This window comes from Euleptes europaea, chromosome 12 (genome assembly GCF_029931775.1).
Source record: "Euleptes europaea isolate rEulEur1 chromosome 12, rEulEur1.hap1, whole genome shotgun sequence".
NCBI classification, from domain to species: Eukaryota; Metazoa; Chordata; class Lepidosauria; order Squamata; family Sphaerodactylidae; genus Euleptes; species Euleptes europaea.
The window spans coordinates 370,043-388,881 of record NC_079323.1 but is presented as its reverse complement, the minus strand read 5'-3'; the positions used below and the strand labels follow the sequence as shown (position 1 = coordinate 388,881).

At 59.9% G+C, this 18,839-nt stretch overlaps 1 protein-coding gene across 1 annotated transcript; it reads left to right on the top strand.

The window, feature by feature from the left end:
• The first annotated feature begins 7,703 nt into the window (after positions 1-7,703).
• Positions 7,704-17,346, top strand: CCKBR (cholecystokinin B receptor). Its single transcript, XM_056858764.1, has 5 exons — positions 7,704-7,809; positions 10,745-10,996; positions 11,421-11,676; positions 15,396-15,523; positions 16,817-17,346. The coding sequence occupies exons 1-5, from the start codon at positions 7,704-7,706 to the stop codon at positions 17,344-17,346; spliced, it is 1,272 nt and encodes a 423-aa protein (XP_056714742.1).
• Positions 17,347-18,839: the final 1,493 nt, after the last annotated feature.

Below are 18,839 nucleotides of genomic sequence, written 5' to 3'. Positions count from 1 at the left end.
TGGCTGCCCAAGGGGCTTTTTCAAGCTGGGAGGATGGAAACCATGAATAAATAAACGTCAATAAATTTAGACACTGGAGTTGGCCTCAAAACGGCTCCCCCCCCCCTTGAGCCGCAGCCCCCTCCAAACACGCATGGAGCCCCCTTGCACTGAATCAGCCCCTCCCCCAAGCAATGCACGGTCTTTTTAGTTGCAGCCAATGAAGTTCACATGAAGCAGCCTTATCATGCATCAGACAATCAGTCCATCAAGGTCAGTCTTCTCTACTCTGACTGGCAGCGGCTCTCCAGGGTCTCAGGTGGAAAAGGTCTTTCCCATCACTTCCTGCTTTGTTCTTTTAGCTGGAGACGCCAGGGATTGAAGCTGGTACTTTCTGTATGCTGAGCGGAGGCTCTGCCCCTGAGCCGCAGCCCCTCCTGGTCTCTGTCCCAAGGGGACAAGCAGAGGCTGGAAGGAGAGAGCAGGAGCAACTGGCCCGCGTCCTCCTCCTTTCAGGCTGTGAGTGGTTGGTGGAAATTGAGGGGATGGATGGAGCCCCAGAGCTTGTGGGGGGGAGGATGGGAGACATCCTGGGCGGCTGCCAAGAGCCAGTGAGGGGGGGGGCTTTTCAGCTTTCTCCCTGGGACTGCTTCCCTGATACAAATGTGTGGGCACACAGACGCACCCTGCTGTTTTTAGCTCCACTGCAGCCCCTGTAATTTGTCCTCAGGGGGATTAAGAGCCCAACTTCTGCAGGAAAAGGTGTCCAGAGTTGGGTGTTCAAAAATCCCCTCACCCCTCTGTGCCGGACTCCCCCCGTCCAATTGCCATCCTGGTGGGGGGGGTTGTATGTTAGGAAAAGCCAAAAATTATTATTATGAAGACCCACAATTCTCCCACATCGTGTCTATTTCTGCCTTCAGGCTGAGGTTTGTGGGTTACTAAGAAATGTGGGAGGGTTGTGATGGCAGCTGGACCAAGTACCATTGTGGGGGGGGGGGCGTTCTGGCAACTCCCCCCCCCATTGCGCATCAGGGAGCCGGCCCTGTCCCTTGCCCTCAGCTCTGCCTCTCTGCACGTTGGAAGCCTCTTTCAGATGCCGCGATGATTGGATTTGTGCCTACAAACAGCCACATGAAGAATTCCCTTTCTTTCTCTCCCCTTTCCCAAGATGTTAACCAGAGACGTGTGCCCCTGCGCAATTAGCGTTCTCTTAAAAAATGACAAAACTTGATGTTTAAAAAGATGAGATGGGAACATAAGTTGCCAGAGGGACTGGAGGGGCAAGGCAGGAGCTGCCTGGACTGGATGTCTGGGGCTCCACCATGATGGGAGGAGGGGTGTTCTCTGCCCCTACCCGAGTCCCCGGGTGGCTGCCAAGGCCATCAGGTCTCTCGTCACTCAGGGAAGATCTGGTCTGACACTTCCGTGCCCCGCCCCGACGGTGGTGGCTGCCAGGGACAGACGTGGAGGCCTGAGCCCCGGCAGAGCCCTGGTGCTTCCCTGGCCGGGGAAAAGTCCAGTGCGGGCATGCCAGCGAGAGTCCTGCCAAGGCCGGTTTGGTGCGCACGTCTCTCGCCTGCTGGGCCTCCAAGTGCCGCTGGGCCTGACCTCACAAGCTTGTTAGAAATGGCTGGGTGTCCATGCACCCTTGCCTGACCCTCCGTGGATGTCTGTACGGAAGAAGGCGGGATCTGATCTGCGGGGGCCTCTGGCTGGTGGGTCCTGATGGGGCACCGGGGCCGACAAGTGGGACCTCCAGGGGGATGCGCTAGGAAGCACCCCCCCCCCATGTCCATACTTTGCAGTAGCTGATGCCGAAGTTATTGTTTCTGACAGGAAGAAGAAAGAAAGAGATTATCAGAAAGCAAAAGCGGCACATTCAGGTCTGAGGTGGGCGGGAAACGTGGTGAAGAAGAAGAGTGAAATTCAAGGCCGGTGGGCAGAGTGGTCAAGGCCAGTCCCCACACACCAAGATGGTTTTAAAAGAGTTACTGATGGAGACGTGCATCAGTGGCTACTAGCCACGGTGACTGAAGGGAACCTCCATGCCCAGAGGCAGTCAACTTCTGAATCCCAGTGCTAGGAAGCAAATCAGGGGAAGGCCTGGGCCTCTATGCCCTGCTTTTTGGTCTTCCGGGGCACTTTCCCCCCAGCCCCCACTCCACCCCAGGGAGCTCTTGTGACTGTTCTCTGCTCCCCCACCCCCCACGAGGACAGAGCACGTTGTGGCCCAGAGAAGCCTGCCTGAGAGTGTCCCTGCTCTGACCATGTGCAGAGTGTCCCCCCATCCCCACAAAGCAAGCACAGTCAGCAATCGCTGCTGGCAAGGTGAGCTTATAGGGTGAGCTTCGAGGCAGGGCAAAGTCCCCGAACCTCTTTGGCCAGAGAACAAGCGGCAGGCAGCCCCCAGGAGCTGGTGAGAGTGGTCGAAGGGCCTCCCCCCCCAAGACCCCTGCCCAGTCCTGCTCATTCCCCTCGGCCCCCTTTGCTGGGAGTGGGGGTTATGGAGGCGAGATGCTTTTCCTTGCTGCCCCCCCCAACCATGGCTGTGCCAGATTCCGCCGCCCCCCCCCCCCAAACACACACACAGAGTCAGGGAAGGCAGCTGGTGGGCGGGTGGCGGCAGGCAGGCAGCCCAGGAGAGTCCGTGTCTGGGAACGCTTTGGAGGGCAATGAAATTATGGGCAAGGAGAGAAAGAAATCAGATATCCCAAAGCAAATCTGGAGGCCGTGAGGCCGAGCGAGGGGTGGGGAGAAAACAGTCCTCTGCACGCCTCTAGAAGGGGAGGGGGGCCTGAGGAGCTGAGAGCCGGGGTGGGGGGGGTAGCACTCCTTGTCGTCTCCACTTAAAAGTATCCCCGTAGGTATCAGGTTCCTGACGTGGGAAGCAACGGACGAGAAAACTCTGGGGTGCTTCCCTCTGCCCACCAGGCAAGGACTCTGCCGCTGCCGCTCACAGACATCCCAAGGAAGCGGGACTTTGCAGCTCTGAGCCATCGAGGGAGGCAGGGGCAGGCGGCTCTTTTGAAAACTGGGGGAGGGGATTTGGAGGGTGGGTGATGGGCTCAAAGGGAGCTGACGGCAGCCACTTGCCAAGTGTTGGGTTCGTGCACCATCCCTGGATCCAGCGCTCTGCCCCGTGGCTGGGCTTTCCCACAGAGAGGAGAAGCAACCCCGGGAGTGCTGGGGAGGGCAGGGGAGACACAGTGGGGACGATGTGCTGTGGTGACCTCGTGTCACATCTGGGAATGAGGGTTGCCATCCTCCAGGTGGGACCTGGAGATCTCCCAGAAGTACAACTCATCTCCAGGCAACAGAGATCCTTTCCCCTGAAGAAAATGGCCACTTTGAAGGGTGGGTTCTATGGCATTATATGCCAATGAGGCCCCTCCCCAAATCCCGCCCTCCCCCTAAATCTCCAGAACGGACAACCTTATGACTGGGAGGTCAGGTCAGTCCCCCAGGTCAGAGGTTACCCCACCTGTGCTCTGCTGGTCCCGAATCCGGAGACTCTGAGCCACATCTCCCTCCCTCAGGAGCCGTGCGCTTTCAGGGCACCCGCCCAACCCTTCTGGGAAATGGATCTGGATGGCAAAAACCCCTGGCTGATGCTCTGCCACCACGGCTCACACACAGACACACACACCCTACGCCCCCATCGCCAATCCGGGCATCCCTCCCCTCACACAGGCCAGGGATGGCATGTTGGGTGGGGCAGCAAAGGAAGGTGTCAGAAAGCGCTGAGTTGGTTCTGAGTTGGGAGCGGACGGCAGCTGATGCCGACAGCCAGTGTGGTGTAATGGTTAAGAGCGGTGGTTTGGAGCAGTGGACTCTGATCTGGAGAACCGGGTTCGATTCCCCACTCTTCCACAGGAAGCCAGCTGGGTGACCTTGGGCCAGTCACAGCTCTCTCAGCCCCACCCACTTCACAGGGTGTCTGTGGTGGGGAGGGGAAGGGAAGGTGCTGGTAAGCCGGTTTGAGTCTCCCTTAAGTGGTAGAGAAAGTCAGCATATAAATGCCAGCTCTTCTGCTGCTGCAGGGTGGGGGCAATGTGACAGGTATGTGTGGGAGGCGCCGCTCATCAGCCACCCCACATAAGGCTGGGGAGGGCAAGAGAGACAATATTCGGGGGGGGGAGTGTCACTTCAGGGGCCCAGGGCATAGATGCTTTTGTGTGAGAGTGGCCAGGCCAGCCCTGATTCCAGCCTGCCAAAACATCCCCTGGTGACCCTTCGGGTCAAGCCCTGGGCCCACTCCCCAGTCACCTTGGCCCTGTCCGTAAAGACCAGATGCCCCTGCCTCACACGTTTCCAGCTCTTTGGGTGGTGTGCCCTGCGTGGCTGCGACCTTCAATGTCAGGGAGGTGCCCCAGGAGGGACGGCAAAGGGCTCTCGGGTCTTGCGGCTGTTGCCACCGGGCCACACGGCTTCAGCCAGGGCTCTCGGGGAAAGGCTGCGTGGGAGCGGGGTGGGAATGCACGCCCCACGTCCTCCTCGCAAGGGCCACGTCTTTCTCTCCCACCTGCAGTTCAACCCCAAGCAGTAGTGGGGCTACTGTAGGACGGCATTTTGGGGGGGGGCAGAATGCATAGGGCACAAACCACAATAACGCCCCCAGCCAGCGGAGTCCTGGCCCACGGGCTCTGCCGGCCGCAGATCTCTGACAATGTGCAAACAACACACACACACACATGCATACTGCATAGCTGGGACCAGACCCCCCCACCCGCCATTCCCCCCTGATCTGATGCTATCAGGAGCAGGTGAGCCAAGCAGCCTCCCCGTTCCTTCCTCCCAGCAAGGAGCTGTCAATCTCATTTCCTTGGCACTGGTCCGGCACTGGCTCCGCGTGTCCTGGTCCCTCCTGGGTTCCCGGGCCCTGGGCCTCTCGCTCGCTGGCTGCCAGTCCGTGTGGTCAGGGCTCCCCTGCCCTCAGATGCCTGGTGGCCACCGGCCAGTTCTGCCGTGCCTCTGCCAAAGAGTCTCTGGGCCGGCCCAGTTCTTTGCAGGCTGTGACGGCAGAAGATGCCGCCCCCAGGACTTCTGCTGCCTGCAATTAAAAATAAACAACTACGTGGAGGCCAACTAGTATGATTTAATTAGAAGGAGGAAGAGGCCGGGGGGGGGGCTCGAGCAGTGGGGCCAAGAGGTCATCTCACTCAGCCCCACCCGGCCCTGGGACTCCCTCCCCACAGCCCCCCAGAAGACAGCGCCTGCCCCCACCTGCTCCGAAGCCCTTCCTTAGTCCCTGGAATTTCCACTGCAGCAGCCTTCGTCTTGAGACTTGACCCAGAAACTCTTCCCAGGGAAGATGGGGGGTTTGTTTCCTCGCCTTCCACTGGAAAGTCTCCCCAAATCCCCAAAGCTGAATATGTGAGAACTTCAACTTCCACCACCAAATGAAAAGGCAGCCAGGAAATCTGCAGTGAGAAGCTGAGAACAGGGCGGGGGGACGACAACCTTCTTCAGGCAGGACCTGGAGACCCAGAAATGCAGACTCAGCCCAAAGGACATTTGCAGGGCTGTTTCTGAGCCAATCCGCCCACCGCGCTTGTTTGGCTCTCTGGGCTGGGGGCTGCCCCTGGGCCAGGGCGAAGCACGCCAGTCCCAGGTGCCGGCTGCTTGCCAGCCTGCCCAGCCACAAAGACAAAAGGCAGCGATGGAGCCAAGAATCTCAGAGGCGGCAGCTGCTGCTGCTGCCACATGGAGGTTTTGCTCCAGCTCAGCTCCATAACGGCAGCCCTCTCTGCAGGGCAGCCCACCAGCTTTTGGGGTCTTCCCGCCTTTGCTGCAGCCTTCCTCATGCCTGGGTCGGTACAAGCTTTTTGGAAAGACTGCAGTCAAAGTCCATTCAGACACTATGTGGATGGTCAGGTGAGCACGTTTACAGGTCCCACCTACACCAGTGCCATTTTCTTTGCCTCAGCCTCCAAAAATCTCCCTTACCCCACCCAGCTCTAGAGGGTTTTTAAAAAAACCCAGATAATTGACAGATGGTTGTATCACAGTAACATTACAATGCACTCATGCCACAATCAGTTTCTAATTTCCATTACCAAAAGAGAAAAGGTCTGTAGCCCTTTTCATTGTTGAGTTACAAGGGAAAATGTGCAAGGCGTGTGTATTTCCCCCCTATAATTCTGAAACTAAAAGGTCTAGAGACTATTTTAAATAAATGAAAGCCTGGTACATGTAGGTGCAGCAATTGATTGTTGTGATGTTATTGCAATACAGCAGTCTGCCAGTTACTCTGGTGGTGTAGGGGGGAAACAGTGGCTGCAGTGGCAAAGAAGGCAACACGGATAAACACGGAAGCAGCCTGGGACGCTCTGCGGCCCCGGAGGCCCAGCGGTCTCACTAGCTCCAGAATGCATTGCTGTTAATGGTCCACAGTTGGTCTCCATGAACCTGGAACTGAGGGCCACCTTGTTTGTTGATTTGTTTGTTTGTTTTGCTGGCCTTCCTGCGCAGAAGCGAAGCATCTCCTAGGGGCTGGGAAGCATCGGCCAGGCATGCTCGGAGGGGACCAGGTGGCAGAACACAGGCGGCAGCAAGCCCAAGGCCTCTGCCAAGAAGGGCCGGCATGTTGATCTGGCCAGAGCAAGAGAGGACAGCGGCTCGGCTGATGGCAAGAGCCCTAGAAGTGTGCTGCTGTAGCTCAGCATGGGGGCATCGGGGACCAGCAAGCACTCGTGCCAATCAGCAGGGGCAGGGGTCTAGGGGAGCTGACCCGCTCCTGGGTGCAGAAGAGGGGGGGCACAGGCTGTGGTGGGGTAAGAACAGCCTGGGCTGGGCGACAGACCCACCAGCCGGCAAACCGTGAGGCCTCTCTCTGCCCGGCTGGGAAAAAAGACCAGGCGCCGCCTGGCAAGGAGGGCAGAAGCCAAGCCAGCCGGCACCTGGAACCACCTGCCCAGCATGCCTGCCCAGGACCAGGGCGGGAAGCCCTTGCCAGGAACCAGAAGGTGGGCGTGTCCAGGCTGGCAGGCCCCTGGCATCAAGCGGGGGGGGGTTGTCTTTGCCTCTCCCAATCGCTCCCAGGGCCAAGAAAGCCCCCCAGACTTCTTCGGGCAAGCGCGGAGACTCAGGACAGCCCTCTGGTCCACCCCCGCGCTCTGCTGCTCGCCTGGCGCCCTGGAGCCAGGAGGGGAGCGCCGGAGGAGGGGTCGCCCGAGGTCCCCTCCCCAGCCACGAGGGGGCTGCGAGGGCAGGGGGGGCAGGCAGCGCACCCCCCACCCCGCCCGCCGCTCTTCTCGCCCGGCCAGGTCAACAGCACCTGTGTCCACAGGCAGAGGGTGGGGGCCCCAGCAAACACGGCGTGCCGCGCGGGGCCGCCCGCTGCCGGGAGACGCCGCCAGCCGGCGAGGGGGGGGGCGCGGCGCGCCAAGGCTCCCGCCCCCCCCCCGCGTCCGGGAGCAGGCCAGCCTGCCTCCGGCACGTGCTCAGACCCCCCCCCCCGCCCGCTCGGCCAGCCGAGAGCGCCTGAGCGTGGGCAGAGCGCCCGCCCCGCCGCGCGGGAGAGAGAAGGGGGGCGCGCCGTCCAGGCAGCCGGCAGGAGGCGCAGGCCAGCTCGCCGCCCGGCCCGGCGGGGCTGTGGGTGGGTGGGCGGGCTGGCTGGCTGGCCGGCCGCCGGTCGGGGGCTGCGGGCGGGCAGGTGGGCGAGCGGGCGGCAGCGGGGAGGGGGGGCTGCGCCTGCTGTCCGGCCGCTTCCTGCGCGCGGGATGGCGGCGCCGCGGCCGCCCAACGCCTCCCTGCCCGGCAGCCCCGGGAGCGGACCCCTCCACGGCCCCGGCAACGGCACCGGCGACGCCCCCCGCGGCTCCCGAGGTGAGCCCCCATCCCGCCCCACCCCGCCCCGCCGCTCGGCCGCCTCTGCCGCAGCCTCCTCCCGCCGCAGCTCCCGCAAGGAAGACCCCCGCAAGGGCGCGCCCCCCCCCGGCTCTGCAGGCGCAGCCCCCCCCTCCCTGGGGAGTTCCCCACCGGGTATCAGGCAGCGCCCCCCCCCCGCCCTCGAGCCTCGTGCACTTTCTTCGGCCTCCTGCCGGCCCCCGGAGAGACTCCCCCCCGCCTGGCCTTGGGGGGCTCTTTCCTCCCAGCCCCCCTCCCCAGGTGTGGCCGCAGTCCGCCCAGTCCGCTCTCCCAGACCCGTTCCGGCAGCCCCTGTTTCTTGAGCACGGCCACGCTGGGGGGGGGGGGGAGACCGGGCAGGGTGGGGGCCCCTTTACACAATCTGCAGCTCCCCAGCCCCCCCCCTCCCCCCCACACACACTGCAGGTCCTCTGGGCTCTTGTTCTGCATCTGCTCCCCCCACCCCACTGCCCCTTAGTACTTTCGGGGGGGGGGCCTCCCAGACTCCCTGCCGGTGCATGCAGTGCCCGGGAGCATGCACAGAGCGCCCCTGTCACACCCCGAGCGAGCTTCCACTCCGCTTGGGAGCAGGGGACAGGAGTGGCTGCATGGGGAGTTTCTCTCCTGCAGCCCCAAGTCTGCCCCTCCTGCCCATGGGGGGGGGTGGAAATAAGAGAGGTGGGCTAGCGCACTGACTAGCAGGACAGGTTCTGCCCCCCACCCCCACCCCCCGCAGGGAGGCCAGCGGCTGCCAGGAGAAGCTGAGTGCCCGGACAGCAGAGGGCAGAGGTGGTGTCGCCTGCACGGGGGTGGGGGTGGGGGGGGCACAAGCTGCAGCCGGCCGAGTGACAGAAGAACCGAAGACCGCCAGAAGAGCCCGGCTGGGTCAGAGCAGGGAGGGTCCGCCTAGTTCCAGCCTCCCGCCTCACCCAGGGGCCAGACAGTTCCCCAGGAGGTCCAGAGCCACAGGGCACAGAGGCCGAGGCCTGTCCCCTGATGTCTCCTCCGGGCCCTGGGAGTCACAGGTTGACTGCCTGTGAATGTGGAGGTTCCCCTCCGTCACCATGGCTAGGAGCCACGGATAGACCTGTCTGGTCCCCTTTTAAGGCTGTCTGTGCCCGTGGCCCCCACCACATCCCCTGGCAGTGCCAGGAGGGCTCAGGGCAGCCTCCCTTTCTGGTGGGGGTCTTGGGGCCCCTATAGATGAGGCCGCCCTCTGAGCCGGGGGGGCACCCTCCCTTCCCAGGGGGTCTCTGATTCAGACGATGCAGTCAGGAGTGTCGGGGAGGGCTTTTGTGTGAGGGCTGAGCCGCAGCCAGCTAGCCTCAAACTGCCCGGCTGGCACACTTGGGTGGCACGGATTGCAGCCCTGGGAACGTGGGGCTCTGCAGGCCCCTTTGCAGGCACGGGGGGGGGGGCATGTTGCATCGTGCCGGGAGGCGTGGGCACACAGGCGCATTTCAGTCACCCCCGGTTAAGCGTGAGGCATGACAGTTCTGATTCAGAGGGGTGCCAGTGGGTGCCAAATCGTGGGATCCAGAGATCCCCCCGCTGCTGCCGCCACATGAGCTTGCAATGCACAGAGGCGCCTCCTTGGGTGCCGTCCGGTTTCCAGCCCTGCCTGCCCCCCACCTGCCCTTGGCGCCTGTCTCAGCAAGTCACGGCTGGCTGACCCACTGTCCGCAGGAAGGTTTCTGGGCAAAGAGCAGCCTGGGAGAAAGAAGAGGAGGAGGGGCCGGGGCCCTGTTTTGAACAGATTCAAAACAGATAAAAGGAAGTATTTTTTCACACAACGCATAGTTAAATTGTGGAACTCCCTGCCCCAGGATGTGGTGATGGCTGCCAGCTTCGAGGGCTTTAAGAGGGGAGTGGACATATTCATGGAGGAGAGGGGTATTCATGGCTGTTAGTTAGAATGGATATTAGTCATGCTGCATACCTATTCTCTCTAGTATCAGAGGAGCATGCCTATTATTTTGGGTGCAGTGGAACACAGGCAGGATGGTGCTGCTGCAGTCGTCTTGTTTGTGGGCTTCCTAGAGGCACCTGGTTGGCCGCTGTGTGAACAGACTGCTGGACTTGATGGGCCTGGGACTGATCCAGCAGGGCCTTTTTTATGTTCTTATGTCCCTTGGGCTGGAGGCCGTGGTGCCGTGGGGCAGATGCAGGCTCACTTCTGGGGGGTTCCATGTGGAACTCCGAGATGAGCGGTCCAGAGCCAGGGCCAGCGTGACCCCACCGTGTCCCACTGCCCAGAGAGATACCTTGACTACAGCACCAGCAGCCAGAGCGGAGCAGGGGGTGCTGGGCAATGTGGCGCGTGAAACTGCTTGAGACATGGGCAGGCCTGGCAGTGTGGTGTAGTGGTTAACAGCGGTGGTTTGGAGCGGTGGGCTCTGATCTGGAGAACCGGGTTTGTTTCCCCACTCCTCCACATGAGTGGCGGGCGCTAATCTGGTGAACTGGATCTGTTTCCCCACTCCTCCACATGAAGCCAGCTGGGTCACCTTGGGCTAGTCACAGCTCTCTCAGCCCCACCTACCTCACAGGGTGTCTCTTGTGGGGAGGGGAAGGGAAGGTAATTGTAAGCCGGTTCAATTCTCTCTTAAGTGGCATATAAAAACCAACTCTTCTTCTTCTACCAGCTGGTGCCAGCATCCCTGCCACTTGTGGCTTCAGGCACCCCAGCAGGGATCCCCCCCCCATTAGAGAAGCAGAGAGCAGCTGACGGCTCAATCAAATGAGGCAGGATCTTGGTGCTGGGGGGAGAGGCTTCCTGCCCCCAAGGTGGCCCCTGGCCTGGCAGAGAAAGGGGGGGAAGACCTGCCCGCGGGTGCCCTCCCACACTTTTTGGCTGCCTCTGTGGGGGCCAGAGCCTGAGCTCACTGGCTGCCCCCTCTCCCTCCCTCCGCAGACTTGGACATCACCGTGCGGATCCTCCTCTACTCCGCCGTTTTCCTGCTCGGCGTCTTTGGGAACGTGACGGTGATCGCTGTGCTGTCCCTGAACAAGCGCCTGCGCACCGTCACCAATTCCTTCCTGCTCTCGCTGGCCATCAGCGACCAGATGGTGGCCCTCTTCTGCATCCCCTTCACCTTCATCCCCACCGTGATGGAGACCTTCGTCTTCGGCAAGGTCATCTGCAAGACGGTGGCCTACCTGATGGGTGAGTGTGGCTGGCTCTGGCGGAGACCGGAGCTCCCTCTGCCCAGGGTCTCACTAGGGGTGGAGCCAAGCAGGATCAGGGCCCTTCTCCCCAAGGCTCTCCCGGAGGCGAGGGCTTTCCTCCGCACTGCTCTGGGCGTGTGGGGTCAAGAGAGGGGTGCATTTTGGCCCGATTGCCGCCTTGAGCAGCTCTCTTGGTTTGCGGGAGGTTATGTCAGAGGTGAGTGGCAGGGCGGGGGGCTGCTTCCTCTTTGCTTCCTGCCTCCGGGGTCTGAGCCCTGGCCACCTGCCAAGGGGGTCCCGCTTCCCAGGCCGGGCCCCTGCTGAAGGGCAAGTGCAGGGAGGGCCACTTCCGGGTTGCTGCCCCGGAGACCCCTAGGGGGTGGTATGTGCGGCGCCCCGGTCTGACCTCTGCCCTCCCCCAGGCATGTCGGTCGGCGTCTCCACCTTCAGCCTGGTGGCCATCTCCATCGAGCGCTACAATGCCATTTGCAACCCACTGCAGTCCCGCGTGTGGCAGACGCGCTCCCACGCGTACCGGGTCATCGTGGCCACGTGGCTGCTGTCGGCCCTCCTCATGCTGCCGTATCCGGTCTACACCACCAGGACCTCTGAGGCCGCCTACCCCGGTGTTTACCGCTGCCAGCACCACTGGCCAGGGATCCACGTCAAGCAGGCCTGGTGAGTTGTGGCCGGGGAGCAGTGCATGCTGGGAAAGGACTGCTGGACTGACCAGGGCGGGAAGCCCGCGTGGACAGCCCCCCTCTTGCTCCGGGATGTGCCCCGACCCGAAAGCGGCACAGTGGGCGCTCTTGTGCGTATCTGGGGGCTGTCTCCGGGGGGGGGGGGGCAGCGCCCACCTGGAACACTGATTTGCCCCCCACCCCCACAAGCTTCATGTTTTCCTGGATCTTCCCCTGAAAGGTTTAGAATTCATCCTAAGGTCAGGAAATGTTCTGGTTATTGATACAGCGATTGCCAGCAAAAGAGAACAAACGTACCTTAAATCCACTATAAATAGAAAATAAGCAATTGCTAAAAACGCAGATAAAATATTCTCTCCCTAAAAAAAATGGCCAAAATCTTTAATAACTTAGGATTTAAAATTATTGACTCTACCCACCTTTTCTGAGCGAATTTTAATTGCTACAGAACAGAATTTAGCTGCCTTTAAGACATGTTCTGGTTAACAAACGATCTGTGGTGTCCGAACTCCACCCCTTGACACCTTCCACGCCCTGCCCCCCCCCCCACAACAGCGCCCCTGGCTTAAGGAGGCTTTTCAAGGACCTCGCCATCTGAGACAAATCCCTCTTCGCCGCTCTGCCTGCGAGGGTGGCCGGTGGGAACATCCGGACGCGACTTATTACGATGCTGCTGCCTGGGTCACATCTTATGGTCCAGAGAAAACAATGTTGTTGGTTTTTCTGACACAAAACATTCACAGACATGAAAACGCGCTGCCCCCCCCCCACACACACACCCTAGGCTTGGCAGGAGTCTTCAAGAAGCTTATGAGGAAATCCCATTTGCTTTGTGGTGGCCCCTTCTAGCTACACCCCTGCAGGGCGGGCTTCCTTCTCTTCTCAGCAGGAGACGGGGCTCCGCTGTGCGGAGGTAGTGCCAGGATAGCAAGGAGGAAGCTGTGTGGGTGCCAAAGCAAAGCTGACCCCGTCCAAAGACCCTCTAAATCAGCCATGCTGTTGATTGACCGGGGTGTGTGTGTGTGTGTGTGTGCGTATGTATTTCGCCTGAAGAGAGGCCAGGCAGTGAGTGGCCAGAGGCCCAGACATGGGCCGTTCCTTCCTTCTCTCCCACAGCAAGGTCCGGTTTTCCCCAGGGCCAAAGTAGGCAGCAACAGGCCCCTCCCTGGCCCCCTGCGGAGGGAGGTACGGGCGGCCCTCCCCCTTGGCAGGGTGGTCATCTGGCCCTGCACGCCTCCCAAGCCAGGCAGGATAGAAAATGCATCTCATTCCTTGCTCAAATGCAACAGCACCGACATCCTGGACTGGCCGCTGTGTTGTTGTTGGGGGCAGGAAAAGAGCTTTGGGGGGGTTTCGAAAGGCTCCCTCTGCTCACGAAACACACCGGCTGCAGCCCAGCAGGATCAAACCCATTCAGTGCCGTGCCTAACCCAGGGTTGGACTGTGGCTGCTGAGCTAAGTTTGCCCAGGAGTCGGAATGGGAAAGGTCAGAGCGGAGAGGAGTCAGCCAGTCTCTGGATCTCTGTTGCTTCTTGGTGGGCCCATGGCTCATGGGAAACAATGTTGTTCTTCTTCTTATTATTATTATTATTATTTATTTGGATTTATAGGCTGCCCTTTCCAGGCCAAGCTCAAAGCGGCTCACAGCCTTTTAAAACAGTTTAAAATCATCCCTAAAATGCATAACATTTATAACAATGAATAAAACCAGGCGCTTTCAACCATAGCAGCAGCAGTGTGACATTCATACCCATTTGCGGGAGTGTAGCAGAGGCAGGGCGAGGAGAGGGGGGCGGCCAGCCAGATGGAAAACTGTTGCTGTCCTCAACCATATGCCTGGCAATACAGCTCTGTTTTACAGGCCCTGTGGAATTGCATTCCACCATAGCATCCCACCAGGCTGGGGCCAGAGCTGAAAAGGCCCTGGTCAAGGAGAGCCGGATGCTCCTTGGGTCAGGGATCACCAGTAGATCTTCTCCAGCTGAGTGAGAGGGGGGGCACCCAGAGTCAAAACCCCCCCCCCCCGGCTCTGTGGTTGGGAAGAAGGACAGTTCACAAGCTAAAAATACAATTTGGGTTTGGTAGGTGGAAGCTCTGAGAAAAGAGTTGCGTGGAAAACCTATCCTAGCGCAGCAGTTTTTGTGGGGCTCAGTTGGACGAGATACTTGGCCTTTCTGTATAAATATGCCTCATTGCTTTGGGTGCCCTTCCAGATCTATAAATAAATCCAGGAGCGATTAATACATGCACACAAGATGTCCCTGCATTAATAAGATATTAATAAATGCATTTACTATGTTATTCTGGAAATGTTCTCTCTCTCTCTCTCTCTCTCTCTCTCTCTCTCTCTCTCTCTCTCTCTCTCTCTCTCTCTCTCTCTCTCTCTCTCTCTCTCTCTCTCTCTCTCTCTCTCTCTCTCTCTCTCTCTCTCTCTCATATAGGGGGATACAGAAAAGGAAAAAGGGGAGAAAGGGAAAAAAGATAAAACATATTTCATCCTCCGAGCCTCGGCATGATCTGAACTTTCAAAAAAAGCCCCCCCCCCTGAGAGGAGGGCGTAGTTTCTGCCTTGTTTCCTCCTGAAAGTTTCAAGATCTTAAAACTCCCTGAAACACATTTTCGTCCTTCCAGGCCTCAGCATAAACTGAACTTAAAAAGAAAAGGAAAAAAAAAACATTTAAACATCTTAAATCTCATTTAACATTTTCTTGTAATAAATCATTAATTTCTTGGTTTTTAAATTATTTACTTTGTCCGGACCAAGAAATGTGCTCTCGATGTATTTTGCATTTTGTTTTGGAAATGCTTCTCAGTGGAAAGTAGGTGTTTGTTTTTTATATCTGAACTACTCCACAGTCTGCATTTTATCCTGCTGGGGTGGCTCAGCCAGCAGCCCTCCTGCTCAGGAAAATTCAGCAGCATGTCGGATCTCGGTGGCAGAAAGGGCCCTTCGAGTTGGAATTGACTTGTGGCGACCCTGGTGGGGTTTCCAAGGCAAGAGGTGTTCAGAGGTGGTTGGCCGCCGCCTGCCTCTACGTAGCGACCCGGGACTTCCCTGGTGGTCTCCCATCCAAGTTCTAAGCGAGGCTGACTCTGCTGAGCTTCCGAGACCTGAAGAGATCAGGCTAGCCGGGGCCACCCAGGGCAGGGCAGGGCACATCGGATCTACTCCCTTTATTTAGGGAGATGCACAGCTGCTGCAGGGATTCGTTGGGGAGGAGTCTTGGGGACGTCACAAGCGTTGACCAACACACGTTCTCTACAACCTTTTCGCTGAACATCCCTGCAAAATTAGGAAGCCCTGTGTGTGGTGTTAGGTCTTTTGCTTTAAGAGACCCTGCTGATGGAGAAGGGGGCGTTTGTAAGCCAGGACGTGTGGATGCAAGGAGGGGGTGTTTAAGATGTTTTATGATCTTGTTGGGGGATTTTAATAAATGGATCCTTAAACTTGGAATGGAGGCTTTAGTGAGTAAGACACCACAGTGTTTCAGAGTAACACCCCCCCCCTCCAGAAATAAAGAAGGATATCCCCTGCAAAGTTAGGTAGGCAAGGTGGTCTTGTAAGCCCCCCCACCTCCTTGGTCGAGGGTCCAGTGCTGTTGCCAGGAGCTTCCTGTGGGGAGAATGGCCGGGCTTTCCGGAGGCTTGGCAGACGCCCCGCAGGAGTGACGCTCCCCTTTCTCCCCCCAACCCCAGGCACGTGCTGCTCGTGGTCACGCTCTTCTTGATCCCCGGACTGGTGATGATCGTGGCCTACGGGCTGATCTCCTGGGAGCTCTACCGCGGCATGCAGTTTGAGATGGGCCTGACCCAGGAAGCGAAAGGTGCGTGTTTGGTGGGGAGGGGGCGTGGGGGAGGCCTGGCCTCTGCGGGAGCTGAGCCCTGGGGGAGGGGTCACCTGAAGGGGGCTCTTCTCTCCAGCAGACAGTTAAGGACAAGGATTGGCAGGCAGGAACCCTCAGTGGTTAGAGCACGTCTAAGGGTTTAGGGAGGTCTGATGTTGCTGGAGTGATCCGTGCTTCAGCCGGCGGGTTTGGGGTTCTGTTTCCAGGGGGCAGCTGGCCACTCTCTTCTGCAGAATGGCCCACGTGGCCAAGAGCTGACCCACCAGGTTGAAACGGCACCAGGGCCCTGCAAGCAGAGAGGCCGTTCCACAGCCTCTCTCTGGACGTCCCAGCCAGGCTGGATTTCAGGACTCTGCAGGCCACGCTTTGCCCTGAACCCCAAGCCACTGACCCTTCTGTGGTTGTCAGGCTCCCCCCTGGCCATCAGCAGGGGGTTGGGGGGATAAGATTGCCAGATCCAAGTTGGGAAATTCCTGGAGATTTGGGAATGGAGCCTGGGGAGGACAGGGACCTCCGTGGGGCACAATGCCCGAGAGTCACCCACATGAACATACATGAAGCTGCCTTATACTGAATCAGGCCCTTGGTCCATCAAAGTCAGTATTGTCTACTCAGACTGGCAGCGGCTCTCCAGGGTCTCAGGCACAGAGGTCTTTCACGTCACCTCCTGCCTGGTCCTTTCAAATGGAGGTGCTGCCGGGAATTGAACCTGGGACCTTCTGCATGTCAGGCAGAGGCTCTTCCACTGAGCCACAGTCCCCCCCTCCCAAGCAGCCATTTCCTCCAGGTGAAGTCTGAAGGTGAGCTGAAGGTGAGCTGTAATTCCGAGGGATTCCCAGGCCCCACCTGGACCCTTCTCTACCCCCCCACTCTCGATACCATGGCCTGCTGCTCACTGCGGCTACCGGGATCTCCGGGCGGCCTGCCGTGTCTCATCTGGCTGCTGCACTTGGACACGTGGAGTCCACACTGCAGTGGCGGAAGGTTTGGTGGCCAGGTGAGGGCCACGGGTTGCCTTTGTGAACCGCCGCAGAGAGAGGCCGCCGGCCTCTGTGTCGGGGGTTTCGGTGTTCTCTACGGAGCTCTCTGTAGCGCCGGCTGGAGGGATGGGTTGCCTGTCCAGACACACTTGCCCAGTGTAGCCCCCTCCGCCCGGCAGCCTCTCTCTGACGCTACTGGCCTGCGGCTCCTTTCCCTGGGGGCAGCTGGGGCCTGTGTCAAGCCGGGCGGGGGCCTTCCGCATCCTCAGGGCTTGTCCTGTGTCCCCCTCAGCTCAGCAGAACGGCGGCGTGCAGCCCCTGGCCGAGGGCGACGAGGGCGACGGCTGCTACATCCCGGTGCCCCGGTCTGCGGGGGGCGCTGTGGAACTGTCGGTCCTGACCTCGGAAGACCACGCCAAGGAGGAGCGAGCCAGGGTCAACCGCTCGGAGGCCAAGCTGCAGGCCAAGCGGCGGGTCATCCGCATGCTCATCGTCATCGTGGTCCTCTTCTTCGTCTGCTGGCTGCCCCTCTACGTGGCCAACGTGTGGAAGGCCTTTGACCACAAGGCTGCCGTCCGGGCCCTCTCGGGCACCCCCATCTCCTTCATCCACTTGCTGTCCTACACCTCCACCTGTGTCAACCCCGTCATCTACTGCTTCATGAACAAGCGCTTCCGCAAAGCCTTGGCCGCCACCTGCGCCGGCTGCCTGGCCCCCTGCCGCCGCCGCCGCCCCCGCCCCCCGGACGATGAGGTCACGGCCACGGGGGCCTCCCTCTCCAAGTTTAGCTACACCACCGTCAGCAGCATCGGGGGGCCCTGACCCACACGACTCACAGCCCGGTTTCCCTGGCATGGGAGGTGGGCAAGGGACAGCTTGAAGTCTCCTTCCCCCCCGCTGGTCTCTGTCCTCCCCTGTGGGGGCCCCCTTGAGGTCCCCTGGCCCTGCTGCCCACCCCGGCCAAAAAGGGTTTCCTGGCAGTGGCCAAAGGAGAGCAGCTGGCTGGGGGTTATTGAGGAGGGGTTCAGCTCTCAGGTGGCCCCCAGCATGCCCGTGTGGAGGGGCCACTGGGCCTGGCTAGACTGAACTGTCTCGGGGGGGGGGGGTCAGAGGACCGGGCAACGGGGGTCTTCTGCTTCTGAATTGTGGCTCTTTGCCAGGAGAACAAGGCCCCCTCCCCACCTGCCAGTGCCCTCTGGGCGGCCTCTGGTAGCTCCGGACCCCCGCCTGGCTTTAGGGAGACTGCCATGGTGGGGGGGGGAGCTCCTGGGGGGGACTGCTCGTGCTCACCTGTCCAGGGCCACTCTGGTGGGGGTGCAGCACCAGCACCGAACCCCCAAGAGGACAAGACCCGCTGCTCTGGGGTCCCTTCTCCTCTCGGGTGCCTTTTTCTCCCAGCCCTTCCCTACACCCAAAGGTCCATGATGTGGAGATAATGCCAGCCTACCTTGCAAGGGTGTTGTAAATATCACTCAGGTCATCTGTGGGGGAACCCTCCGTATCTCCATTGTGCTTTTCTGAATAGTAGCACCATTGCCGTCATTGCCCAGAAGAGAGGGGCCACCCCTAACCAGACCCTGTGTGATGTGCTTTCGTTCCCCGTGGAGGACATGCCCAGGGAGCGAGGCGAGAGGGGCTCTTTGGGCTGTGCTTTTCACTGGCCGGTAATCCTTCCGTTCCCCACTCCGTCACCCCCACCCCCACCCCCCGTGTATGTATTTCATGGTCTGTGTATGACAAATAAAGTCCTCAGAATTGAACTGCTTTGTGCTGCTGCCAGGACTGGATTCCTGGAAATTGTCCACCCCCCCCAGAGACACCCACCCACCCACGCTGCTGCCCATCTAGCCTGTGGAGTCAGCCCCCCTCCCACTCCCATGTGCTCACCCACACACTCCGCAGGGCTTCAGCTCCTCTGCTGGAAGTAGCAGCCAGGATTGAATCCTTCCTCTGGGAGGAGGGGGCCTGGGCTGGGGGGAGTCAACTCTACCTGAACAGACTCTCAGCCCCCCCCCCCACTCGCAGAGTCAAGCCCTCCCTCTCCCCCCTCACCCACCCCCGTGTCCATCCTTTGGAGAGTGGAAGGGCCTTGCTGGGTGTGGAGGGGGGGTGATGGCAGATAGTGACACCCCCAGACAGAGCCCCTTCTGCAGAGTCTGAGGGCAGAATCCCCCCCCCCCAGTGGCGGTGGTGAATCTTCCCTGGGCCCTTGAGGCAGTGACAGGGGCCTGCTCGTGCTTGTCCCTCTCTGCTTTCCGACGTGCCCACACCTTCCCCCCCCCCGCCAAGAAGTGAGCCCAGGCACAGTTTTTTAA